This window comes from Carettochelys insculpta, chromosome 25 (genome assembly GCF_033958435.1).
Source record: "Carettochelys insculpta isolate YL-2023 chromosome 25, ASM3395843v1, whole genome shotgun sequence".
NCBI lineage: Eukaryota > Metazoa > Chordata > Testudines > Carettochelyidae > Carettochelys > Carettochelys insculpta.
Genome location: NC_134161.1, coordinates 13,345,261 through 13,372,674, shown reverse-complemented (window position 1 = coordinate 13,372,674; position 27,414 = coordinate 13,345,261). Strand labels below are relative to the sequence as shown.

At 43.2% G+C, this 27,414-nt stretch overlaps 1 protein-coding gene across 4 annotated transcripts in view; it reads left to right on the top strand.

Moving 5' to 3' along the window:
- PRDM10 (PR/SET domain 10) overlaps positions 1-25,834 on the top strand; it is a 74,209-nt gene extending 48,375 nt beyond the window's left edge. For 3 of the 4 annotated variants that reach the window (XM_074976975.1, XM_074976974.1, XM_074976977.1), the window contains 11 exons: positions 6,308-6,655; positions 8,989-9,144; positions 10,943-11,122; positions 12,243-12,353; positions 13,300-13,500; positions 14,710-14,853; positions 15,941-16,111; positions 18,969-19,109; positions 20,881-21,049; positions 23,144-23,256; positions 25,179-25,834. In XM_074976975.1, coding sequence (XP_074833076.1) covers positions 6,308-6,655; positions 8,989-9,144; positions 10,943-11,122; positions 12,243-12,353; positions 13,300-13,500; positions 14,710-14,853; positions 15,941-16,111; positions 18,969-19,109; positions 20,881-21,049; positions 23,144-23,256; positions 25,179-25,415 — 1,971 coding nt within the window. In that variant the 3' untranslated portion in view covers positions 25,416-25,834. The remainder of the gene's footprint in view (positions 1-6,307; positions 6,656-8,988; positions 9,145-10,942; positions 11,123-12,242; positions 12,354-13,299; positions 13,501-14,709; positions 14,854-15,940; positions 16,112-18,968; positions 19,110-20,880; positions 21,050-23,143; positions 23,257-25,178) is intronic. The other variant, XM_074976976.1, reaches the window with a different exon arrangement.
- The last annotated feature ends 1,580 nt before the right edge of the window (positions 25,835-27,414 follow it).

Here is a 27,414-nt window from a genome sequence, read left to right as displayed (position 1 = left end):
TCCTGGCTCTGCAAGTGGAAGGGAGCCAGGAGCTAGGCTGCCTCCTGGTTCCCAGCTCCCCAGCACTCCCCAGACTGAGAAACCACTCCAGTTAGGGACAGTAAGAGTCAGGCTGCTGCTCCTGAGAGGAGCAGTTTCCGGGGACAGCACCTTAATCTCAGTTACTGCCCATGACAGGAGTGGTTTCCCATTCCTGTCAGGGGTGCCAATCACATTAACCTGAGACATGCAGAACTCTGTTGTGCATATCTTGGAGGTTTACTGTACTCCAGGCTACAAAGCACAATAGAAACATAAGAGATTACTAAATTCTGAAGCTTACTGACCAGTAAGACAGAGCTTAAATATATCACTACTCCTTATTTCCCAACAGTCTGATCCTTGCACCCATAAATTCTTTATCTTCCCATAGCTACCACCTCTTGTCATGCATACTTCATTCTCCCTGACACTCTGCAGGATTCATTAAATAGTTTTTAATACACATGCTATCTGAGGAAAGATGAAAGGCAGAAAGAGACTGTATCTTAAAGATTATCTGTGATTTTAATTTTCTCCCTTTAACTCCATGCCCAAGTTATTAGCTGAAATTCCGAAATCTCTGCTCGGTCCTTACTGAGGCAAAGCTCTCATTTTTGGGAGTTTTGTTTGAGTACATATTGAGCTAGGACTTCCAGATCTGACTCTAACGGACAAAGACCCACAGGAGACTGATTTCTGCCAAAATCAAGTCTTCTGTTGTACAGTCTGTTTCATAACGTAAATATTTTTCTCTCCCCACAATGCTGCCTGCTTAGTTGGAGCTGCAGGTAGGTTTGTTTTTTTTTTTTCCTGTGTGTAACCTAACAAAAAAAAACAAAATTGCCTGCCATATCATTTTGTGCAACCTTTGCTTAAAATCACCAGATGGAATCTGCGTTGTTCATGGTCTCACATTTGTTCTTCTGTGTACAGATTGTGCACAAAGCTAAGTGTAATCCCAATAACTATGTGTTTCCATAGTTTCTATAAGTCCTCTTCAGACCAAGTGAACCTCTGCAAGGAATTGATAAGTAGCTCTTCATAAGATGTTTAAGTGAATTATCCAAAACTTTAAGCTGGATATTAACAGATCTTCCGGTTAAGGCATTATCTCTCTGCAGCCTTGCAATCTAATTCAGGTCTGTCTGGTGCACCTCTGTTGGTTTATGTTAGTCTTCAATGGCTTTAGCAGTCTGGCAGAGCGTGCACTGTAACAATATATTTTAAAGTTTTCTGTCTAGCTCTTTTAATAGTACCCATTTAGGAAATATCTGATACGGAGCTGCATGCAATTTGAAAGAGACATTCTTAAATACCTTAGGTCTTAAATTTGATCTAAATATCTAGTTTTCTAGAGCAGCAGTTCCCAACCTTTTCACTTGTGAGGACCCCCTCATTCCCCACCCCCAAACCATTCACAGACCCCCATGAAAACCTATTCTATTTTCTATGGTCATTTTTATTTACCCTTTCTTTTTTCATGGACTCCTAGGTGTTTGCCTACCCCAGGTTAGGAACCACTATTCTAGAGAATTAGCGTTTCTTATAACAACTACTACCAAGTACGATGGTTATAAGCTGCACAGTAATGCCGCTAAATAAGTAGGTTTTTAAAATGCATCATTTTGTCCAGGTCTACACTAGGGAGCAATGTCTAACTAACTTACACAACTCCAGCTATGTGAGTAGCTTAGCTGGGCTCGGTGTAACTTAGGTCGAGTTGTCACAACATCTCCACTGTGGGGAATCAACCAGAGAAACTCTCCTCTTGACGCCTCTTATGCATCTCATTCCACTGCAGTATTGGAGCCAAGAGCACAATCAGCAGTCTATTGAGTGTGTCTTTACTAGTGCTGCTAAATCAAACCCTGGGAGACCAGTCCCCCTAGTGCCAATCTTCTGGAACATGTAGACCAGACCTTAGTTGTTAATAAATATATATCCACAACTACCACCATGTTTGTTGGACTTCCACACATTCATTGTTGAAACTTCTGGGGGTAATATCCTGGACCTACACCAGTCAAATGTGAGTTTTGTCATTGATTTGTATGGAGCCAGAATTTCAACATTGGTTCTTCAGCAACAATTAAGGGCCGTGTCTACACTAGCCCCAAACTTCGAAATGGCCATGTAAATGGCCATTTCGAAGTTTACTAATGAAGCGCTGAAATACATATTCAGTGCCTCATTAGTATGCGGGCGTCCGTGGCACTTCGAAATTGACGCGGCTCGTCCCATCGGGGCTCCTTTTTGAAAGGACCCCGCCTACTTCAAAGTCCCCTTATTCCCATATGCTCATAGGAATAAGGGGACTTCAAAGTAGGCTGGGTCCTTTCGAAAAGGAGCCCCGTCGGGATGAGCCACATGGCGGCGAGCTGCGTCAATTTCAAAGTGCCGTGGCCGCCCGCATGCTAAGGAGGCGCTTAATATGTATTTCTGCGCTTCATTAGTAAACTTCGAAATGGCCATTTACATGGCCATTTCGAAGTTTGGGGCTAGTGTAGACATAGCCAAGGAGACATTAGTCAACATAAAACTCATTTATCAACAAAATATCACTATCTTTGTTGCTAATAATTACAGCTATTACAACCAGGCGTGTTTAAAAATCAGTTGTTCTTGTACTGTTTACTTACTTCACTAAACAATGTGAAAAGGAGACTGGGTGGATCATGGAATTGGTAGCTGGGAATGACAACCTTTCCCCCTCTTTGGTCAGCTGATCCAATAAATATAGGCATGGTCAGAGGAAACTGGAAAAAGAAGAGTTTGCCATCTTCTAGCTTCCTCATGGTCTATGCGAAATGGGTCTCAGTCCATTTCCCAGTTAACAGGTGTTTACATTGCTGTTGGCCCACATTGACTGCCTCTGCTGAGCCGTTCATGAATATAAGCGAAGGAAAATATGAGTCAAGATGCAGTGTGCTGCTCTGCAAGTAGAATTTTGCTCTAAAATTAAAGCCAAACCTTACTGCTTTTTCTACAAGGCTTTACAAGTAACTGGCACTCCTGTAGCACCTTAAAGACTAACAAATATATTAGGTAGTGAGATTTCATTGGTAAGACCCACTTCCTCAGATTTACAGACTGAGGCAAAGGAAAGTGAAGGCATTTCCATCTGTAAATCTGAGGAAGTGGGTCTTACCCACAAAAAGCTCATTACCTAATAAATTTGCTAGTCTTTAAGGTGCTAGAGGACTGCTTGTTGTTTCTGAAGCTACAGGCTTACACAGCTGCTCTGCGGAGACTGTAAGGTTTTGTTCATGGTGATGTAGTTATCTATAAATTAAAATCTAATAAAATACATTACCTCCTCCGCCTTGTGTCTGTCTATGGTTTTCTGTAACTGTGCTAGATCTATTATAACACCTGTTGCGTGCAACCATGCAGAGTTCCTTCATTGTTTGAGATTCAGAATCCATTACAGCTAGAGCTTAAAAAGGAGTAGTAATAAAAAAAATAAGATTTTTAAACTTCTATGAGGTAAACAGAAGAGAGTGTAAAAGTCTTCAAAAGCCTGTTTATAGATTCTTATCTGGTATACATGAGCATAGCCTACCTGAAATCAGATGAACTATGTCAGTTTTTTCTGGGTAAGAATGTGACTGTTTTACCACTAAAATAAAGTGTGTGGATTAAATACCTTAAGAAACAGTATTGGCGGCAGTGGAGGGTGGCAGCTTCACAGGGCTGGCAGCAGTGGGAGGCAGATCTACAGGGCTGGATGTGGTGGCAGTGGGGAGCTCCCTGGGGCTGGCAGCAGCAAGGGCCCTTCTGGGCAGGGGGCAGGCAGGAAGCTTACCTGCACCCCTGTCCCCTGCTGGATCAATAGGGTTCTAGCTGATCTGACTCTACATGTCTGGTCCCTTACTGTCCCCTGTGGTCATTCCAAAGTATAATTGTCTCTCCTAGCAGCCCCCTACCTCTCCGTGTTATGGAAAACAATCACATTGCAGGCACATCCCATTGCCTGTACAGCCAAACCCTGATTTTGCTTAAAGTTATAATTGGAGGAAGCTTACACCAAATTTGGTGGTCTTGGCTCTTACCGTTTGGGAGCAATTCTTGAGCAGGCAGAATGAGTGAGCAAGTGAGTCTGTCATAGACAAGCTCTCTCAAATATATAGTAGACGTATTAGTGTTTTGCAGTTTTCTATATATAGTTGTTGTTTCATTTCCCAATTATTGGAAAGAGCAAACTGGTTTCTTCTTTACAGCTTAGACAAGGGAAAAGTGTTCAAATTCTCTTCATGTGTCTGTAGCCCAGTACTCCAGAATAACTTCTGAGATGCCTTCTAATTTTGAAAGAACAGCTTTGAACTCAGCTTTATCAGTACCTGCTCATTGACTCTCATTCAAGGGTAGAAGCACATGCCAGCCAAGAAGTCCTATAAAGAAGAGAGTGTGGAGATGGTTCTAACCAGGGCATTTTGTTTTCTGAGACTCTCTGTACTCAAAAGCATGTTAGTGGACAAGCATGTTCAAATACAGTAACTATCAGCATTCTAAACCTGCTCCCCTGACTAGCATGGATGTGGCTATAAAAAACAAAAACAAATATCAGAGAAGCTGAATGAGGAGGAGACAACAGTAAACATTGGAAGGGAGATCCCTGTCTGGAAAGAGTGCAAAAATTCCTTAGATTTCTATAGCACCGCAAGAGAAATTGCAGAATCGCCTGGCCCTTTCAGTCTTCTAAACTGTAATATGGGATTTCGTATTCATCAGTGTAATCCGCTCCCATATGCACTGCTCATCAGCATAAAAAGTTCCTGACCACTACTGAAATGCAGGCCCACCAAGCAACCAACATTTCCACAGGTTGCAAGTCCAGCTGTCACTGCTCCTAGAGCAGAGATCAGGAGCTGAGCAGAACTTTACTGAATGTGTGATCTAGAAGGCAGGAGAAGGAAGGAAACAGCAATTTGTTAAATGTTATAGGACAACTAAATCAAAAGATAACAGTCACTAAAAGAGGTGGCAAGAAAGAAAAGAAAGAAAGAAGGAATTGGAGTGAAGGGAAAGAGAAGGAAGAACAATAGCAGGAGATATATAGTAAGTTAATTTAAAATATATACTTAATATAGTTTAAAGTCTAAATGTCATAAATGAAAATGCAATTAATGCTTGACTGGGTATAATCAAATATATTTGATTGGCCCACAGAGTTCTACTGAAGTTCTTAACTTACCAGAACTCTGTATGTGTGTTCACTTCTCGACTTCACTCAGAAACATACACACAGTGCACATTTCATCAGAGAATTGTGTGGATTCCTTACAATATACTACATGTTGCTCCTGAAGCTTCCTCTCTGGCCCTACTGTAGCAATTTTGAAACTCCCATTCCTCCTTTTTGTTAATACTGTGACAGTTTAAGTTAGCACAAAGATCCACTTGAGTATCTACATCTAGCGCTATTATTTTGAGGCTATGCTAAACCACTACTGCATATCTCTGTGATGCTCCTTGATGCAGAAATCAACTTCCTGAAAGGCAGCAGATTTTCAGAGACTCTGCTAACAAATAAGGCATATGAGTAGTTGGGAGGTGCCTCAAAGTGCTGACTAATCTAGAAATATAAAAACAGAGAGCCATGTCCTGAGATAGCAGTTGCAGGTGTTCAGCACCTCTCAGGCTCAAGTTCACCCTTGAGAGAGAAGAATGACTTTGTTTTACAGAAATATTGTCTGAAAATGTGTTTAGAGCAGAGGACAGGAACTCAGGATTCCTCATTTCTGTTCCTGGGTCAGCTACTGTCTCACTTTGTGACTTTAGGCCAGTTGTGTAACTGTCCTCTGCCTGAGCTTCTCCATCTGTATAATGGAGAAAATGTATTTCTACCTCAAAGGGGCTTTCTGAGACTGAACTGCTCATTATGTTGGTTCACTTAAATTTGACAGTATAGATCAAACCTCTCTAATCTGGCAGCAGGTGCTGGACAAGAAAATTTGGTGGACCACGGGAGGTCAGTATTGTCTGTCAGCATTACCAACACTTCCACTGCTTACTGGGCTCATAGAAGACATTTAGGGGTAAATTACAGGTAAACAACAGCACAGAACACTAAGAGCCAGGACAGGTGGCTGTAAACAAACTTTATGGGACCATGGGAAACTTGGCCATGCCCATGATAAGTGGTTATCCAGCTAACTAAAATCATGTCAGATATGGATGTTGCCAGATGAGAGAGTTCTGGATTAGAGAAGTTCAGCCTGCACTTTTATGTAAAGCCCATATGAGGTAATAAACACTAATGTTCTTCTTTGGGTTTGTCTTTCAGAATGCAGCTCTTCAGCATCTGTTCATCAGAAAGTCCTTCCGTCCCTTCAAATGCCTGCAGTGTGGGAAGGCGTTCCGAGAGAAGGACAAGCTGGATCAGCACTTGCGATTCCATGGGCGGGAGGGGAACTGCCCTCTGACCTGTGACATCTGCAATAAGGGCTTTATCAATAGCGGTGCTCTTGAAAGTCACATGAAGTTCCATTTGGACCAGAAAACATATTCCTGCATTTTCTGCCCTGAGTCTTTTGACCGCTTGGACCTGCTCAAAGATCATGTGGCAATCCACATCAATGATGGCTATTTCACCTGCCCGACCTGTAAAAAGCGCTTTCCCGATTTTATCCAGGTGAGTGCCATGCTGACTGCATGCAACGGCTTCCAAGCCTTTGGCATGTGTAATCCTTATCAGTGCTGTTTCCATTTGAGCCAGTGTATGCTGTAAGTCTGTAAACTCTTACAAGCTAAGCAGGTTTGGTTCTTGGCGGGGAAAATGGACAGGATGGCAGGAAGCAGTAACATTCTTTTGTAGATGGCACTTTCCCCTCAGAGTTAGTAGCGAGCCAATATCCCAGCATGGCACTGAGTTGTTGGTGCAGCCTGTTGAACAACATAATAGGGCATTCTTGATTGCATATGTTTGTTTAAGATGCATGGCACAATAGTAGATATCTGATTGTACACTTATCTCTATCTGCTAGACTTACCAATTAAACCATGTTACGAATTTAAAATCCCATAGCCTTTTTTGCAGCAGTGATGCTGTTGATACCAGGGCAGTAATTTCAAATAATTTCAGTATGTTACACTTCCCTAAATTCCTAAGCTACAGCTACACTAGCGAGTTTTGTCAACAAAACTCACTGCACGTTCACACACAAAATGTGTTTTGTCGATAGTCTGCCAACAAAACTTGGCACTTCTGACAACAACCTTCTGCCTCTCCCAGATGAGGAAGAGCACCTTCGTCAACAGATTTTGTTGACAAAAAAGCTGTGTGGATGTTCTGGGGGGGCCTCCTATCGACAAACAGGGCTTCTGGGTCACTGGGCAGCCCTGTCTGCTGTGCTTCTGTTTGGCTGTGTTGTCAAGAGAGTGGCCGGGCAGTCCAGCCGCTCTGTTGACAGAGCGGATCGCTCTTTTGATCTACTTTAGTGTATGGCTGCACTCTGTTGACAGATGTTTTGTCAGAAAATCTCTTCTGACAGAAATGTCTGTTGACAGATGCTTATAGTGTAGCCGTATCCCTACTGTTCAGTAGAGGGCAATATTCCTCTTTATTTCCACATTCCATACAAGAAGCAGCTTTATGTGAGTGGTGGCTGATGTAACCCCTTTGTGCAGTTTTGCATGATGAAAGATGTGAGGGTATGGTTCTCTTGTTTGGTTAGAAGAATGTAAACCTGCTCTACATACATTCATTACACTTAACATGAATAAAGAAGAGGCCGTATAGCTCAATAAATGATCATGCCTGGAATATAAACATGGAAATTGAGTGCTAAATCCAGGAAGTGACAGGCATTGCCTAAAAATCCAAAGCCAAAAAGATGGAGGGGGTTATTAAAACAGCCCCCTACCACAAATAATCCAGCCTTTGTTAACATGGAGCAGGAAGAAAGTAACGAGATAGTTATACTAAGCTAGGAGCATCTCCCCTATCCATTTTCCAGAAAAGGAGATCCAGAGAGGAAAAGCATCCCTGATTTTTTTTCTGTTTTTTCATATGCTTCTATGTGAATAATTAAGTCCAGGCTCTCTGGGAATTAATCATCAGAAATCATAGTCTAGCTCCCTGACTAATTATTGTTGAGCATCTATAGATACCAAGCAGCTCCATGGTGCAGGAAGAAAACATGGATTGCACCAGAAGTCCTGTTCTTTTCAGTGCTGGGATATGGAATTCCAAGCCTTATTATCTGTTTTATTAAAGAACTTGCTGTGCACCTATTGAGTCAAAGGACAGTCCTAAAACATGCAAAGGAAACCATGCAGGAAGGTGTTCAAAATGAATTGCTCTCTACCTCCCATCCATACTGTAACTGCCACCCGGTTCTCTCTGATGTAAAGGGATCAGTCTCTGTTCTCAGATTTCCTTCAAATGAAAGAAATAGAGGGAATGAACATCAGCTAACTATGTAACTCGACGATGCTGCTCTAATAAAAGCATTGCCACTACATCAACCATTCTTTTTTATTGTCTTTAAAATGCCCAGTTATGCAATTGCAGGTGAGGTCAAGAATCATTCCTAGGGAGAACAGGATGTCTACACAGCTGTGTAACAAAGATCTGAAGATTCATCCATTATGCTGTTATTATCTTTTAAGCTATTATCAGCACCCCAAATATTCTGGTAAACCACATCGCTCACATGCAAAAACTGAGGTTCCCTAGAACAGACTAGGGAACGCTTAAAAATTCTTTTGGTTCATCCCCGCATCTCCCAGATGTGCAAGAGAATAGGATTCCAAAGTACCACAAGCAAACTGCTCTGTCTAACGTTTTCTTGCAAAGTGTTTTCAGGGCTGTTCAGTTTCTTGTGCTGGTGGATACTGTCCAAAGAAAAGAGCCTTTTTAGTAACCAAGTCTCCCCCTAGTGTTGCTCAGAACAGCTGCAACGGTTCTGTGGTCTGCTCCATATCTTGAGTGCCCTGAGTTTTCTCTGTGGTCTTCACTGCCAGGTGAAGAAGCATGTGCGCAGCTTCCATTCGGAAAAGATTTACCAGTGTACAGAATGCGACAAAGCTTTCTGCCGTCCCGACAAGCTGCGGCTCCACATGCTGCGACACTCGGACCGCAAGGACTTCCTGTGTTCCACCTGTGGCAAGCAGTTCAAGGTAATGAATCTAATGAGCTGTGGCGTTCCCAGAGCAATACCAGATCAGCATTTTCTCCTTCATCAGCAAGATTGTCCTCCCAGAAACAGAAGCAACCACATCTGTAGGCATAGTAGGTTTGCATGCAGGTGGCATGCATAGTAGATCTGCATCCAGATCCACGCAAAGAGCCACCAACATTGTGTTTCCCAGTACTTGCTGTCTTTTATATTGACACCAGTGGACTAATATCTCAGACAAACCACAAGAATAATGAGTGGCTATGGACATCTTATTCTAAAATTACAACTCTGCATGCAGAATAGATGGAACTAAACTGCTCTAGAGATTGAAGGGGTAGTACAAAAGTGTAAGATGTCTCAGCCTCTGAAAGGTTAAGAGTAGTGCAAGGTGATTGTAGCATCAACCTAGAAGGACAAATAAAACAATGGCATTCATGTTGCCTACAGAAGGGGTCATTTTAGAGGAAAAGTGATGGAAATACTGTGTTTATTGGAGGGTGTATAATGTGGAGGGCTGTGCCCAGGAGTCAGGACTCCAGATTTCCATTACCAGCTGTGATCTTGTCTTAGTGTGTGGCTTTGGGCAAGTCACTTTAATTTCTCTAGGCTTCAATTTCCCCCTCTGTAAAATGGCTGTAATAATATAGAAACTATGATATCTCTGGTGGAAAACTTAATGCCTCTAAAGTTTTTTGGAATGACAGTGGCTGCAAAAGTGCAAATATTGGTACACTGTTATTATTGTAAAGACTTTTAAAGCATTTGTAACACCAGCCCTAATATGTATGTTACCATAATGCAGAGTGCCAGACAAAGGTGCAAAAATGGAAAGAGGTGAGTGAAACATGTATAACAGTACTGAAGTCAGGGATGTAACTCAAAATGGTTACGTGTACGTCTTTGCCTTGCACAGAGCAAACTGCAGCTGCCCTCTGTGTTCTCCCCTAATGTTTTGTGTTGTTTTCCATGTTTTCTTTGAGAAGTGACCTATGATCACTACCCAGATATAGCCAGTGGTAGTGCAAGCCTCATGTCTGCCTTTGAAGGACTATTTCTAGAGTGTGCATATTGGGCAGAGGGCCTTGGTCTTTACAGCTTAGGCAAAGTCTACACTAAAGGGGAAGGTCTAGTGAAAATACGCAGCTCCAGCTATGTTAATTACACAACTGGAGTTGACGTACCTTAATTTAAGCTTCCATGCCATCTCCACTGCAGGAGGTCAAAGGGAGCAAACGCTCCCATTGATTTCCCTTAATCCTCGCGAGGAGCAGGAGTACTGGGGACACCCTCGGAGTTTGATTTAATGCATCCTTACCAGATGCACTAAATTGAACTCCAGAAGATCAACCACAGAAGTGTCAGTCGTCTTCATATTGAAGAGGTGCCCCAAGTCAACAGCTGGGCTCTGCCATCAAGAGTTACATTTTGTACCAACTTGTAAAGTCATGGGAACCCTTTGGCATGAGAAATTAGACTGAGACCCACCAGATTTTGCTGAATTAGAATTAACCAGATCATAGCTTTCGGTGCTTGCCAGCCATAAACCTGGAAATGAAAGGTTCTGTAGCTTCTTCCTGATCCAGTTCTCAAGTCAGCTTCTTCAACAATGAAATGGAGCTTGCAGAAGCAAAAGTTCCCAGCATGCCATGTTCCACCCAATCACAGCAGCCTGCTTCACATGGGAGATGACTGTTCCAAGAAGGGACATCTCTATGATATATGCATTTTGGCCTCCCCTTAACCAACAAATGCTGTACAGTTGATTTTTCTTCCTCTCTGACTATTCTCCTAAACAGAGGAAAGACAAGCTCCGGGAACACATGCAAAGGATGCATAATCCAGAAAGAGAGGCTAAGAAAGCTGATCGTATCAGCCGCTCCAAGACCTTCAAACCTCGAATAGCTTCCACCGACTACGAGAGCTTCATGTTCAAATGCCGACTGTGCATGATGGGGTTCCGGAGGAGAGGCATGCTGGTTAGTGTCCCAATACGCTAGCCTGTCTTGAGACCTCTGCCAATGAACATTTATTGATTAGAAATGGTTTATGACATAAGATAATTTTTTTATTTAGCTTTGGTGAATAGTAAGGACAAGTCTGCAGATTTCAGGTGAATAGAAGAGAGGGATTCTGAGAAAGAGCTGCTGGAACTGCCCTCTTTTTGTTTCTACTTTCTTGCCTGTGCCCAGGGTATATAAGCATTGTGCTGCATAATGCATCCAGCATAGTGCTGTCTGGATACCAAATTTGAGATGCATAATAGAATTACATAGTCCAGACAGGACAGGGAGGGGCCTCCAATCAGTTTCCGGATGTTCCTCTGTTATTTACTTGGAAGTTTGTTTTGGTCCTCTGTTCCTGTTGCTATTTCTTTCTCTCTCTCTTTTCCCCCCCTTTCCCTCTTTTTTTTTTTAACTTCCTGTGAAGAACCTTGCCAGCCTTTGCCACTGAGGAGAAGCTTGTGCGAACACATCTGTATTGCATGCCCCAGGGGCTCAGGTTGGTTGTGATGTCTACTAATAAGGTTACATAGCAAAGGGGCTTCATCCTTGCTCTCAGCCTTGGAGAGTTCTACCATCTTATATTATGTGGATCAGGCATGCATTCTGTAGTATGTGCCCCACAAGAAATAAAATGCTACTTCAGGAGATGATCCCTTTGAGATTAGTAGGCAAGGATGTTCAGTGCCCTGGGAACCTTTTTACATATTCAGACTGTAGTTCTACCTGGAGCGAGCAAATTCTGGAGTAATGTGAAAAAGCAATCTGAATTATATACCCCCTTGGCTTTTCCAGGAGCATTCATCAAAGGAAATTTGTGCTAGTGTATTTCTGCTTTTTCTAGCAGCAGGTCTTTCAGCCAAAAAACCTGAAAATGAGATGCAGAGTGATTAGGTTCACCTTTGACAACTTGACAACAAATGGACATTAACCCCCAGGACCATCAGATGGATGTTGTGCTGCTGGGTAGCAACATTGTGTTTTATGGTGGGGCTCTGCTCTAGAGAATCCATACCCTCCCAATCAAGAGAAGACTCCATTGTTTAGCTTCCAGCTGTGACATAGTCTCTTATCCTAATTTGCTTCTTTCTCTTAGGTGAACCATTTATCAAAGAGACATCCGGACATGAAAATAGAGGAGGTGCCGGAACTAACATTGCCCATCATCAAACCCAACAGAGATTACTTCTGTCAGTACTGTGATAAGGTATGTAAGGAAGTTACCAATCAAAACATAGCCCTGTACTTCCTTGTAACCAATTTGTGTGTCTAAACATGTGGCAGGACTTGTAATTTTCTTGAGAAAATACCTGGCTGAGCTGGCTAACAGCATTTGTACCAGCCTTGAAGCTAAGGCAACTAAATGCAACCCAAAATTCTAATAGAAACAGAATACTAGAACTGAAAGGGATCTTGAGAGGTCATGAAGTTCAGCCCCCTGCACCCATAGCAGGACGGACCACCATTTAGATCATCCCTAACAGATATTTATCTAACCTGCTCTTAAATATCTCCAATGATGGAGATTCCTTAACCTCCCAGGGCAATTTATTCCACTGCTGAGTCACCCTGACAGTTTGGAAGTTTTCCATAATGTCCAACCTAAACCTCCCTTGCTGCAGTTAAAGCCCATTGCTTCTTGTCCTGTTGTCAGAGGCCAAGAAGAATAATTTTTCTCCCTCTTCCTTGAAACACTCTTTTAAGTACTTGAAAACTGTTATGCCCCCTCTCAGTGTTTTCTTTTCCAAACTATACAAACCCAGTTCCTTTAGTCTTCCCTTGTAGGTCATATTTTCTGTCGACAGATTGCATCTAAACACAGCTTGCTCTGTTGACAGAGAACTGCCAGGCTGCACTGCCCTCTGGTGACAGAAAGCGGGATGGCAGCTCTGCAAACAGGGCTGCCCGGCAACTGGAAGCCCTCTCTGTCAACAGAAGTGTCTACATTGCGCTCCTATTGATAGTACTCTGTCGACAGAACTCTCCAGTGTAGACACAGCCAGAGAGAGAAGCAACGATCATGTAAAATTTGTTATCCAAATCTCTGTTAAAAAGCCACATAAACTTTCTGGAGGGAGACACACAAACTCTATCTGTTTTGGCCGCTGCCACTGGTATTATGCTGCTCTCAGTCACGTTTTTTTACGTCACAGGTATACAAGAGTGCCAGCAAACGCAAAGCTCATATCCTGAAGAACCATCCTGGTGCTGAACTACCGCCGAGTATCCGGAAACTGCGCCCAGCGGGACCGGGAGAGCCAGACCCCATGCTGAGTACTCACACCCAGCTCACAGGCACAATAGCTACTCCACCAGTCTGTTGTCCTCACTGTTCCAAACAGTACAGCAGCAAGGTACTGTGGGTGTCTCCTTGCCTCAGAACAGAGCCCCTCCCCAGTGGTGGTGGTCTGTCACAGAACTTGCAGTCTGCCAATCCCAGGGTCAGCACTTTCATCATGGATCAGACCACTGGTCTCAAGCTAACTGAATAATAACAATGTGAACACAGTTTATTTGATTTACAAAGAAAGGAGATGTTTAGTGGTTAGATTAGGGAACTGGCAGTCAGAATTCCCAGGTTCTAGTCCAAGCCTCTGTCATTGATTTGCTTTATCTGCCTTTGTGTCCAGGCTTGTCTTTTGGATATTGGCCCAAATAGCTATTGTGGAATAAACTTTTGTAGATTACCTTCCCATGTAGACATTCATATTACAGAATAAAGCTGTCTACATAGTCTTATTTCAGAATACCTTCATACCTTACATTTATACCCTACGTGGACAAGCCCTGAGCCAAAGGAGGTAATATTTATGCACCTCTTGGATACAGGAGTTTAAAAGAACTGGGGGGAAGGGGTCACTTTTCCAGGGTTCAGTCCTGATGAATTCCTGGTTTTCTAGGCACAGTGCAAGCAGAGCTTTTGCTCACAGTATTTCCTGCTTTTTAAATACTGTCGGCCAGGTTTTCCAAAGTGGCCTCTCACTCTGTATGCCTCGTTTTTGGATGTTCACTTGAGACACCTTGGGGGACTCATTGACTTTCAGAGGTGCTGAACATTCACAACTTCACCTGAAACAACGATTGTTGCAGGTCCTCTGCACATGGCCAAATCAGGCACAATGGGTCCCAAGCTGGACACCCAAACGACTCGGGGCTGCTTCTGAGAATTTTGTCGATATTTTTTTTCAAAGCTGTGAGCTTAGGTTTGTTTTGATGGGTGTTTTTATCAGATAAGTAGTAAAGAGAGGAAGGAGGGAGTCGGAGACAGGAGATTTTCTGCTTTCTTCTGAATGGGCACTGAAAACATTTGACAGTGTTACGGGAGATTGGTCCACGGAGCCATGAAGTTTCAGAGGCAGTCGCTTAGCATGAGGCAAGTCCAATCAATATGAACACCCTGGTCTCTGTGTTTTCTCACTGGTGATTTGACTGTTAGGTGATCTGAGGCTTGCTGCTCACCATTCAGGCTAAGTAAGGAGCTGAAAGAAACCAATATTCTCGCTGTGATCAGACCTGATCTTGCTGGCTGTTTCCCTAAACCTATTCTCTTCGCCCTTCCATAGACCAAGATGGTACAACACATTCGCAAGAAGCACCCTGAGTTTGCTCAGCTCCCTAACACGATACACACACCCTTGGCAACAACCGTCATCAGTTCTACACCTGCAGTTTTAACCACTGACAGCACGACTGGAGAAACTGTTGTGGTAAGAATGCAGAGAATGGTAAATCAGACCATCTGAGTGAACCAGTCAGATGTCCTGTATTATAAAGATTATTAGCATTTGCTTGGTTCACGTCACTTGGCTATTACAAGGCTTACGTTGAGACGTTCCCTTTGTGCTTTATTTTCATTCCCCTTGAGCAAGGATCAGCAACCTTTCCAAGGCAGAGTGCTGAAATCTATTCTTTTGACCTCTGTGTATGGTCTGAGTGCCAGTGATACTTTTTAAAGTCACCAATAGGCCTACTTAGAACAGCTTCATTAATAATTAAATTAAAATGCAGAGCTTTACCATTTAGGTGGTGGTTGCTAGAATTAGCTGGTTTTTTTGATAATCCACAGGCGGGATGGCTGCATGTAGAGGTGGGGACAGGGCTGAACTCCCGCCTTGCATGCCGACGAAAGTCGGCTCATGTGCCACTCTTGGCACCTGTGCCAGGAAGTACTAACCCCTGCCCTCGGGGTTCTGTATTTCCTCGTTTGAAGATCTGAAGACTTGTCCACTAACCTTACACCATCTCTCCTGTCCTCACTACCTCTATCCAGATGGTATTTTCAAAAGCATCTAAGTGACTTAGGAGCACAAGGGCCAGTGAAAGCCAAAGGACCTTACTTACTTGCTTGCTTGCTATCCTTGTGGCAAAAGACTGGATCAAACTTCCATTTGAGCTAGTCACTGTCATTCCTTAATCATTTAGGTGTGTTGTTTTTGAGTGATACAACCTCCCCACCAGCACAACACTTCCAACAGTGAATGGCAGCAACCAGAAAATTGTTCTTGCCTTGCCTAACCTGGAAGAGAATACACTTCCTTTCCTTATGCCATGTCCTCCTGTCAGTGGTATGGGAAGAGAGTGAGTATGAAAATATGGGTTCCCCAAGAGGCAGAGCAGAGCACTCCTGCTGGCTTGATGGCTGTCACAATCTTGTTAAGTGGAGCTCCATGCACAATAAGTTCTTCTAAATCACTGACTAGGCTTCAGTGATTTAGGTCAAGTGCAAACATGTAAAGTGTTCAGCCCGATACATGGCATGGCATGACGCAATGTGTGTGTGTCTCTCTCCCTCAGACAACAGACCTGCTGACACAAGCAATGACGGAACTGTCCCAGACCCTGACGACAGACTATCGAACCCCACAGGGAGATTATCAGCGGATCCAGTACATTCCTGTATCCCAGTCCACAACTGGCCTGCAGCAGCCCCAGCACATACAGCTGCAGGTGGTACAAGTGGCTCAGGTGGGTAATCTACTGAGGCTGTGTCTTGTATCTCCCCCAAGATTAAGTGACGCCACAGTTTTGAAGCCTTTAGAAAAAAATGTTGTGATGGTGAAAGGTTTTGGGCAGGTGTCACGTGGAGACTGACACTGGTGCTACTTCAGGGGGGAGCCCCTCAGGAGCTGACAAAATGGATTAGCAGGAGACCCACTTCTGCTGCTGGGAGGAGCAGTTTGAACTTATTTTTGCTCTGAGATCTGGAGTCACAATCTGAAAGTCTGGAAAGGGTTTGCTTTCTCTTTGTATTAACTCCGGAGGTATTCGTCCTCTGTGAGATTCCATAACCCCTTTACAAATAAATATGGAACATAACCGAATTCACAGAGCTGAGGAAGTGGATTTCTGATAGCTTGCAGAGTCATCAGAGCAGCTCCTTTAAACCCTTCTGCCTCTGACTGCTTGGGGGGATCTGACAGTGCCTGCTTATGTTTCTGGCTGAAATGGGAAGCTATTTTGTGTCCTTTTGTTGCTCATTTTTAGCAGTGCTGCATCCCTTGTTAATGATGGCCTAAATAAGGGCACCATTTGGCATGAATTGATGAAGCTTTAATGACTCAGCTGCTGAGATTCTGGTGCCTGCAGCTTTGCATTGATTTTAACAAGGTGTGATGGCTCTAATTAAATTACTGCAATTGAGTAGAAGGCAGGGCCCCTATGAGTCTTTAATAGGTAAGATCCTGGAAATGTCACTTTTCTTTCCCCTGTCAGAGCATGGATATGCAGTTCTGGAATGTATGAACACATACCTTTATGGAGAGGAGAGATGCATAGATGCATAGAATCACAGGGTTGGAAGAGACTTCAGGAAGTCATAGAATCCAACACCCTGCTGAAAGCAGGATCAGTCCCAACTAAATCATCCCAGCCAGGGCTTTGTCAATCTGGGACTAAAAGACCTCTGGAGAAGAAGTCTCCCTAGGTAGGGTTGCCAGACGTCCCGCAACATGTGGGGCAGTCCCAAATTTCCTTGACAAGTCCCGCATCCCACATTTACACAAAAATGTCCCAGCCGTGGGAGCCCCCTGCTCTTCCAAGTTTTTGGAAAACTTATGCAGGACAGGCAGCCATGCTGGGGAATCCCATGGCTGAGACTGCCTGTTCCACATAAGTTTTCCAAAGATCTGTCAACCCTACCCCTAGGTAACCCCTTCCAGAGCTTTACCACCCTCCTAGTGAAATAATTTTTCCTAATACCCAATCTAGCCTTCCCCCACAGCTACTTTAGACCATTGCCCCTTATTCTGTCATCTGTCACCACTGAAAACAGCCTCTCTCCATCCTCTTTATAATCTCCCTTCAGGTAACTGAAGGCTGCTATCAAATCCCCTCCTCCACTCTTCACTTCTGTAGACTAAATAAGCACAAATCCCTCAGCCTGTCCTCATAAGTCAGGTGCTCCAGCCTCCTAATCATTTTTGTTGCCCTCCGCTGGACTCTCTCCAATGCATCTGCATCCTTTCTGTAATGGGGGGGGCCCAGAATTGGATGCACTACTCCAGATGCGGCCTTGCCAGTGCCCAATAATCACTTCCCTAGATGTACTGGCGGTGGTCCTACTAATGCGCCCCAGTATGCTGTTAGTCTTTGTGGCGACAAGGGAACACTGTTGACTCATATCCAGCTTCTCATACACTGTAATTCCCATGTCCTTTTCTGCAGAACTGCTACTTAGACAGTTGATTCCCAGCCAGTACTTGGGATTCCCCTGTCCTAAGTGCAGGATTCTGCATTTGTCCTTGTTGAAGCTCATCAGATTTCTTTTGGCCCAATCGTCCAACTTACCTAGGTCACTAGGTAGGTAACCTTACCCTCCAGTGTATCAACTTCTCCCCCTAGTTTAGTGCCATCTGCAAATTTGCTATGGGTGCAATTCATCCCCTCACCCAGGTCATTAATAAAGATGTTGAAAAAACTGGCCCCAGATCCAACCCTTGGGGTACCCTGCTTGATACCATCTGCCAACCAGACATAGAGCCACTGATCACTACTTATTGAGCCTGACAATTTGGAAGTTCAAATTTCTGATCTGCCCTGGAGTCCTGTGTGATTTTGGGCAGATCACTAAGCCCTGGTCTATGCTACGGAATGGATCAATGTAAGGCAGCTTATGTTGACCTACCTCTCTTAGTGTGTGCACTAAATATCACTCCCACAGTGTAATTTGCCCTCTATACTGACTTAGTAACCCCACTTCCATGGCAGGAGAGGAACATCAGTTGATACAGTTAGATTGGCGCTGTGTCAGTGTAGACACTGTGTTGCTTACATCAACTGGTGCCACCTTTTGGAAGCCATCCAACAATTCCCCACAGTGATCATTAAATTGATGCAAGTGATCCTGGTGAGCATGCACACCACTGACATAAGAGACATAGCATAGACATGCAAAATTGATTTCATTACTGTGGTGGCTCTACATCAACCTAACTTTGTAGTGTAGACTTGCCCTTAGTCTCTCTGCACCGTGGATCACCATCTGTAAAATGTACCTCCCTACCTCACACAGGTAGTTGACACTGTTTAAATCAATTTATTTAATAATTAGAGAATTGTTTTTGTGCCACTAAATTTCTCATTTACCTTCCATTAGAAAGCAAAAATTAGTCCTGTTTGCCAGTCAGTAAAATCACCTGTTGTAACACAGGCTACAGATCACTCTCTAATTGTTGCTGGTTGTTTAATGTTTATATTTGTAATGCACAGAGTCTCCCCATCAGGTTCTAGCCCCATTGTCCTCAGCATTATGCAAACAGAAAGGTGGCCACAGTCCTTGCCCCAACAAGTTTACAATCTATAGCTGTGGTTTGATTTTTCCTAGGCTACTTCACCTCACCAGTCCCAGCATTCCACGGTGGACGTCGGACAGCTGCATGACCCCCAGACATACACCCAGCATGCCATCCAGGTGCAGCATATTCAGGTCTCAGAACCAGCACCAGCAACTCAATCATCATCACAGGTATCCTGCACTTTCCATGCAAAAATCATTCTCCATGTCAGGAAGTTCAAGTGGGAGTCTTACATAGCTGGATGTGTCTGGAACTCCCACTGAAGTCCTTAAGAGTACTCCGCATAGAGCACTGGCAGCACTGGGACCTTGAGGTTTCTCGTTCCCAGGCATTCCATCACAGATTAGGCTAGAAAAGGATATAAAGACACTTGGGTGAACATTCTTATGAGTTCATAAGGTTAAAATGGGATAAAAAAGTTAACAGATCTGAGAATATAGTCAATCATCAGAGGGAGCTCATGGAAATATGTGCATCACAGGGAGGTACTGTAGACTCAGCATGAGATTAGGAAGTCCTGAGTTCTAATCCTGGTGTGCCATTAACCAGCTCTCTGTGCCTTAATCTTCCCCATCTGTATAAAGGGGCTAATGATACTATGAGGTTTTATGTTTGTACAAAGCATACTTGGAAATATAAAGTGCCTATGTACAATGGTGGTAGGTGTTTTAGAAATGCCAAGAAGACTGTGTGAGAGGTATAGATAACTGATTTACTAATTTGTTTAGCTAGTTTAAATGAGCAGTCTCTTTTTAAAAATGCAAGTCTCTTCATGTATGTACAAAATTGAATATACTATTTCAGCAAAAGCCTTGTGCCAATAAAGATTTTCAGGGGTCTCCTAGTTACCGGTCTAAAACCCAAATTGGCAGCATCTCCTCTTCCCTCAGAAAAAGCTTGAGGTAAAAGATAGGCCTGGCAGTCTTCAACTCAGACTGTGGCACGTGCAGGAGTGAGGGAAACTCCCATTGATAATGTAAAGCCTTGTGGGAGAGGCAGTCCTAAAGGTAGGTACAGCCCTCACATTACTCTCTTGTTTTAAAGCAGACAGAGATGGCACATTATATTCCTGGGCAGTTAGTGGCCCACTAGAAGAGACAAGGTTCTGAGATCAGTAACGAATTACTTCTGTTACACGCTGAAATAATGTGAAAAAGAATGAAAGCCTTTTTTCTAAGGGTCAGAAAGTTCAAAAGTCAACTCCTCTTGCTCCAGAGAGTGTTTAGTTCGTATTACCCATCTCTCCTAATCAGTTAACGACATGTACTGTTTCTTGTGCTGATGTCAGTTTCCTGCCACAGACTAGCTGTGTGACCTTGGGCAAATCACATCTCTGTACCTCCATTCACCTATTTCTGAACTCGGTCTAATAGTACTGACTGGTCACAAAGAGAGGTTGTGAAGCTAAATCTGTTAATGTTTGCCAAAGGCCTTGAACTCCTCTGGTGGAAGGTACTACAGAAGGTCAAAGCACTGTTACTATTACAATGACCAGCGCTACAGTAGGACTTCATTGTTAACATGCCATTTAGAGTTATCCATAGAACAGTTGCAGCAAGGATGTCAGCCGCTCAAGTTTTCCATGTTGTCCTGCCACCCTGGATCTGGTATGAGACAGACCTAGGGATAAGAACGGAGTTCAGGCTCCATGGTCATTTATTCAGAGCTGGGCTTATTGGTTGTTGGGAGTGGTTGTGAAACACATTTTTTTCCGCTAGAAATGGCACTGGGAACCCATTGATTCTATGCCACCAGACAGCTGCATGTGTACAATAACTACTGATCACTGCCTACCTGGGTTGAAGTTTGCACTGTCGACTAGAGGATTAGTGTGTTCCTATCCTAGTACTAAGAGTAATGTACCTACATCAGTACAAATGCATGGGAGCCTTAACCATGCTGGCAGATTAATAATTGTGTGTTTGCATGGTGTTGTTCTAGGTGGGAGCTCAGCCGCTGAGTCCCTCATCACAGCAGTCTCAACAGGAACTCAGCCCCTCTCAAATGCAAACAACCACATCAGCCCCCAGCCAAACCCTCCAGCAACAGCAAGGATCATCTGTCCAGCACACGTATTTACCCAGCACGTGGAACTCTTTTCGTAGCTACCGTAAGCATCAGAAATGTGACTTGGTCAGCAAGCCCACTAACTGTCTTTGGGAGTGTATTCAAGTCACTTAGCCCCCTTTTTTCCATTTGCCCAGCTGTAAAATGAGGACATTAATCTACTTCACAGAGGTTTGTGAGAATTCATTAGTTAATGTTCAGTAAGCACTTTGAAGAGGATCTATGTGATATAAAGTATTGTAATAATTAATAAAAATGTAATTATATTTATATTATATATATTCTAAAAATAATAATTATGGTATTGTTATTGGGTTTCCCCTTTTCCAGGTTGGAGTCATGCCCTTCTGTTTTACATGGCCTGTTTTAGCAGGCTGCCTTCTTTTTTTTTGCCAAGGCGAGTGCATTTGACAAGAATAAGTCTAACTTTGAGAACGGATTGTTTAAATTCAGAGAAAAGCCATAATAGGACTTCTGAAAAGGCTCATTCAGGAGAAGCAAGTGACATGAAAAGGACTTTTCATGCCTGATGTCAAGTACCTTCCTGGCCAGCTCTGGACAGCAACCTCTAGAAATCCTGGAGCAATACATGCTTGAGGAATACATCCATGTATTGCAACAGCCAGATATGATGGTGTCAGGACTGCCTCCCCACTCTGACGCTCTGAGTGCAGAAAGTGGCGGCCCACAAAAACCTTAATAACACCTTGGTCTTGCTCTGCATAAAAAAAGCTTCCCAAGGTCATAGAGTCCCTGAACCTGTGTTGATAGATTGCTGCCACCAAGTGACTTCGGCCTCCTTAAAGCCCAGAAAGAAAAACTTGTGTATCTCCCTCTGGGTTATCCCACAAGCTTCACCTTTTCCTTAGGCGATAGCTTGGAAACAAAGAGCTGTAATCCGATAGTTGACCTTGCTGTAGCATACATTCACACAGATACTCTCAAGGACATAGAAATCAAAACCATTGCCTGAAAAAAATAATTTACTCACAAAATGAGAGATGGAAAAACAACCAAGAAAATAAGTAAACATACTTAGTTGCTACACGTAATAAAACAACTCAAAACATTTTGTTTACAACACAGAGAATTACTTTCCTGGGATTCACCGTAGAAGTTACAGAGTAGATGGGAAAGAGAAAATCATTAGCCAGCCTGAGAAGTTCCATACCAATTTGCAAAATAAACATAGCCTGACTATGTCTAACTAAACATTTCCTTTTTACTTACATATCTGTGCTCTGATTATGATGTGGCCAGGAGATTTACTGGATTCATTCAAGTGCTCAGGATCAATCATTTTTTGCCTGTCTCCTCTACCTCAACCACAAAGACCCCTCAGATGGCAGTTAGTCTCAGTCCTAAATAATTTCTCTTTCTCTCATTGGCTTACCTGACCATGCTGCACAGAGAGAGCCCTCTAAGGGTTAACCCTTTCCTTGCATTCATTCATGACAGATGGCTACCAACTAAAAGCCAGATGCTGAGATAATGTCAGTTGGTGTCACTCCACTGAAGTCAATAGGGCTATGCTAATTTTCACTACCTGAGGATCCATCCCTGAGTGTCTGATTCTTTTTTCCAGGGGAGCTCAAACTTTTCCCAGATGAAGGCTGTGTTGATAACTCACCAGGAGCCTGACACTTAAATTGTATGAACTGGCATCAGTCACTGCAACCCTAATCATGCAGCCCATAGAGACTGTGTGCCAGCATGCAACTTCCATCTTGATTAGGCACCCAGGCTGCATTGTACCTAGAATTCAGGGAGGAATAACTCAGTGGTTAGAGCATTACCTTGTAAACCCAGGGGTGTGAGTTCAGTCCTTGAGGGGGTCTTTCAAGCATCTGGGGCAGGTTAGATTTTAAAAAAAAGAAACTGTCAGGGATGGTGGTAGGTCCTGCTGTGAGTGCAGGGGACTGGACTTGATGACTTCTCAAGGCCCCTTCCAGTCCTATGAGATATGTATAACTTGTACTCTTTGTCCATCACCCTTACCTATGCTTTAAAATAGGGGTAGTCACCAACCCTACTGTAGCACTCCTGAGCTTCATTTGACTCTCGGGCCACCCTTATTATCGTCTTCCATACTACGCTCTGAGAGTGTTTAACTGAGTGTCTCGGTCCTTTCTTCCAGCATCTGAAATTCAGATGATGACCATCCCTCAGGGTCAGTATGTGATTGCAGAGACCGCTGTAGGTACCCCAGTCACCACAGTGAACACTGGGCAAGTGAAAGCAGTCACCCAGGTAAGTGGAAGGATGGAAGTCTCTGTTCTGGGAGGGATGAACTAGGCATAAAACTTTCAGTCTGAATAAATTAAAGAAACATCAGGAGAAGTGTCAGAGGTGCATAAAGTAGGAAGTATGGTGGTGTCATACCAGGGTACTTGTAAAGGTGTTTTCTGAAGTTAGGAACTCACAGGCCTTATAACTGGTAAAAAGTGTGTGTCTGTGTGAGAGAGAGAGAGACCTTCCACAACACTCATACCAAGTACCATATTGGGGCAGTGTCCATAGCTGGCAACACAGAATACATGCCGGGGCTGAGAAGAAATATTCCATTGTTCTTTAGGCACCAGGAGACAAAGAATGATCTATTTGGTGGGAAGGTGTCAGTCATCTACTTCAATGAAGAACATAGTTAATTATTTATGTAGTACCACAATCCCAGTGCGGTGAGAAAATAGGGTGATCTGACCCTTTACAGAGCTACAGGCCCAGGGAGCAGCAAACCTTGGCCTGCGGAGAAGCCCAACAGACAGGACCTGGGAGTCAAAACCAATAATTTTAGTTGGATCAGCTGATACTCAACACCTGCTTGCTGAGCAGCATCTCTTTAGGCCAGGGCTTGCTGCTCCCAGGCTCTGAAGCCCTTTAAAGGGGCAGATCAACCTGCTACACATGAGTAAAAATGAAGAATTCTGTAATGATGTTGCCACCATGTGGCAGACATTTACTCCTACAAGTGGCTTTACCTCAGCAAGTAATGAAGCAGGTCTTTGCCCACCAAAGCTTATGCTCCAAAATATCTGTTAGTCTATAAGGTGCCACAAGACTCCTGGTTGTTCTCAAAGCTACAGACTAACACGGCTATCTCTCTGATAGTAGTTGCATTTAATTCATCCAACTGAGTCCAGTAAGACTATTCCCTTGCATACATGGTTGCAGGATTGCTAGTGTTGATGAGTTATAATACTTCAGACAGGTATTTAGTAAAGCTGGGTAGCCATAGGAATGAATTTTCACAACAGTTTTTAGAAACTTCAGTTATTGTTAAAATCTTTGCCTCACTGAATTGTGTGAGTGATCTCTTTGGAAGCTGCCATGATACTTGTGTTACCTAGCAGGAAATCTAACATAGTAATGTAGGATACAGCAAATGCAGCTCACATTTGGAATGTATGGCAAAAATAGGAGAATTTCAGAGAGATTGAAAAGTGAGTTAGTTATTTTAATTTTTTTCATGGGTGGGTTAATTGCACAGTTGGTTTTAGCCAATGTTAAATTAGCCCTTTTAAAAGAAGTCATATGTGCCTTATAATTTTGAAAGGCCGTGTCTACACTAGCCCCAAACTTCGAAATAGCCATGCAAATGGCCATTTCGAAGTTTACTAATGAAGCGCTGAAATACATATTCAGTGCCTCATTAGCATGCGGGCGGCCGCAGCACTTCGAAATTGACGCGGCTCGCCGCCGCGTAGTTCATCCCAATGGGGCTCCTTTTCGAAAGGACCTTGCCTACTTTGAAGTCCCCTTATTCCCATCTGCTCACAGGAATAAGGGGACTTCGAAGTAGGCGGGGTCCTTTCGAAAAGGAGCCCCGTTGGGACGAGCCGCGCGGCAGCGAGCCGCATCAATTTCAAAGTGCCACAGCCACTCGCATGCTAATGAGGCGCTGAATATGTATTTCAGCACTTCATTAGTAAACTTTGAAATGGCCATTTAGATGGCCATTTCAAAGTTTGGGTCTAGTGTAGACATAGCCAGAGTGTCCTGTTACAGTTCTTACCTGTAAATATTTAAATGCAATATAATTTAATTTTGTAATTACTGAATCATAGAAAATTTCTCCCAGTGCTGAGACAGAAAAGTTATCATGTGAGAGAAAGATGGCTGTTCAGCTGGTCTGAAACATCAATGTGTAACTAGTGGTTTTACTCTCTGTGCAGACCCATTATGTGATATCTGAAGGTCAGCCCGATCTGGATGTAAAACAGAACTCTTCTCTCTCCAGCGGGGTACAGGTGGGTGTGTCTCAGCCATCAGCGCACTCTGACTCCTTGGAATCACAAACAACCAATCAACAGCAAACCACCCAGTACATCATCACAACCACCACCAATGGGAATGGGGGCAGTGAAGTGCACATCACTAAACCAAGAACTTTCTCTGCTGAGCATGAATGAAGAAATCGCGTCACGTCGCCTGACTTCAAGGACAACCTGTCCCTCAAAACATATGGGTCTCCTGGACCTCATTATGTTTTTAAGTGTTCAGTCATGTAACTTCAGCTAAAGTCTTGGAGTTCTTGCTGATGCATTATAAGGGAGTTTAGGTCGCAGCAGCACCTAAAAAACGTCCTCAAAATTTTTTTGGAATGCTGCCATCTTATGCAAATCTTTAAGGAAAAGGAAAAAAATGAGAAAAGAAAACTGTGCACAGAACTTTACTTTTTTGGAATGTCTGATGACTCTATTTTTTCTTTGTGGAAGTTTAACAATGTACAACATTTATTATAAAGATGGGGAAAATACTTGCCAAACAAATAGCTGATGGCAGATTATGCCCCGTGTACATTTCCACCATCTACAGTTAAACAAAAAGACATCATATAAACTGCCTGTGGTATTTGCTGTATGTCAGAACTGCTCCCTGTGTCTTTATTTTTAAATGGCCAAGGAGGAGGGGAATACATCAGCTAAAGAGCAGATGACCTCAAAAGAAGGAGCTGCAGCAATTTGGTGACTCGGTGTGTGTGTGATGTGAGTGAGTGTGAGAGACAGATGTAACAATGAAGCTGTGAAGCTCTGCAGAAGCAGTCAATTAAGTTATTCTTTTAGCAACCTTTTAGAATGGTTTGCATGTTGTCTGTGCTACCCTGCCAAGAAATTCTGGGACGAATGAATGGTCGGTCTTGAAACCTGTGTTTGGAATTGAAATCGTAATAGCCCATGATGGTAATACTGAGCCTGTACTCAGTTCGCCTCCTCTCCACCAACAAGGAACTCTTCTTTTCCCTTGTAAACCAATAAAAGGCTCAGTAATGTTTAAACCTTCATAGCAGCTTTGGGCTGTGACCCCTATTGATGGTGGCATGAAGAGAAAATTGAGGGTGGTGTGAAGAAATTGATTTTTTATTTACTTTTTTTTGGTAGTTTTAAAATAAAAAGGCACTCAGAACTCTGTGCCTTACAATTGCTGTTTGAGATTCACTTCATCCTGCAATGTCAAACGAGAACCTTTCTAACTTGCTCCCCCATACACATTTTTTTGCAGATGCGCTCTACTTATCTCTAGGACTGACTCAGAATTTAATTTATTTTCCGCATGAAGGTTGAATGGAAAATTGGTTGCTCTGATTTTCCATGTATCTTGTTAACACTGTGCTGCAATTCCTATGGACTGTTTCATAAAATGACCAGCCTTGGATTCGGAAAACCCCCAAAAAGAATGCTAGTGGACCACTATTAGAGGACAATGAAAGCCATCTCTAAGGATCCCCTAAGTGGCAGACCTGGTCGTTTATGGAGCTTGTGTTACGGTTTGGGACCAGGAGAAAGAGAAGCTGTGTCTTCAAAATAGTTATTTATTTTCTTACATTGCTCCCCTTTAAGGGTCTGTTTGTTTTTAAAGCAAGAGGAAGGGCATAATTTTTACTCTGATACTTACAAGAATATGACCACAGCTCCACTGACCATTGATGGGGGACACGAAATATGCTTAAATCTCTATTGATTCTGCTTGAAATGCTACCACAGAGTGTCAGTGTCCAATAGGATCACCTGTAAATGTTGGTCTTAATAGCTTTTTCTGACACCATAATTAACAGATGGAATCCCTATTTTTAACTTTGGCTTGGGTGGTGCAGTAAAGCATCCTTGCTTACACAAGTATCCACATTGGCCTTGGTAGGGCTACTCGTGTGAGAACTACAAATGTGTGTAAGAGTTGCAGTACCAGACACAACTATGCCAAACCTTACAATTTAAAACCCTAAGTGGACAACTACTGGCCAACTAAGTCTGGAGACACATATTGCTATGGTAAATAATGTATCTATTCATATGGAGTGGAAATAATGGCTGTTCATGATGAGATAAACCCTTTCAAAATCTAGGGTAGTCTTGACATGACTGACCAAAATGTAGACTAAATTTGCACCTGGAATCTTGCTGCTTTGGCTTC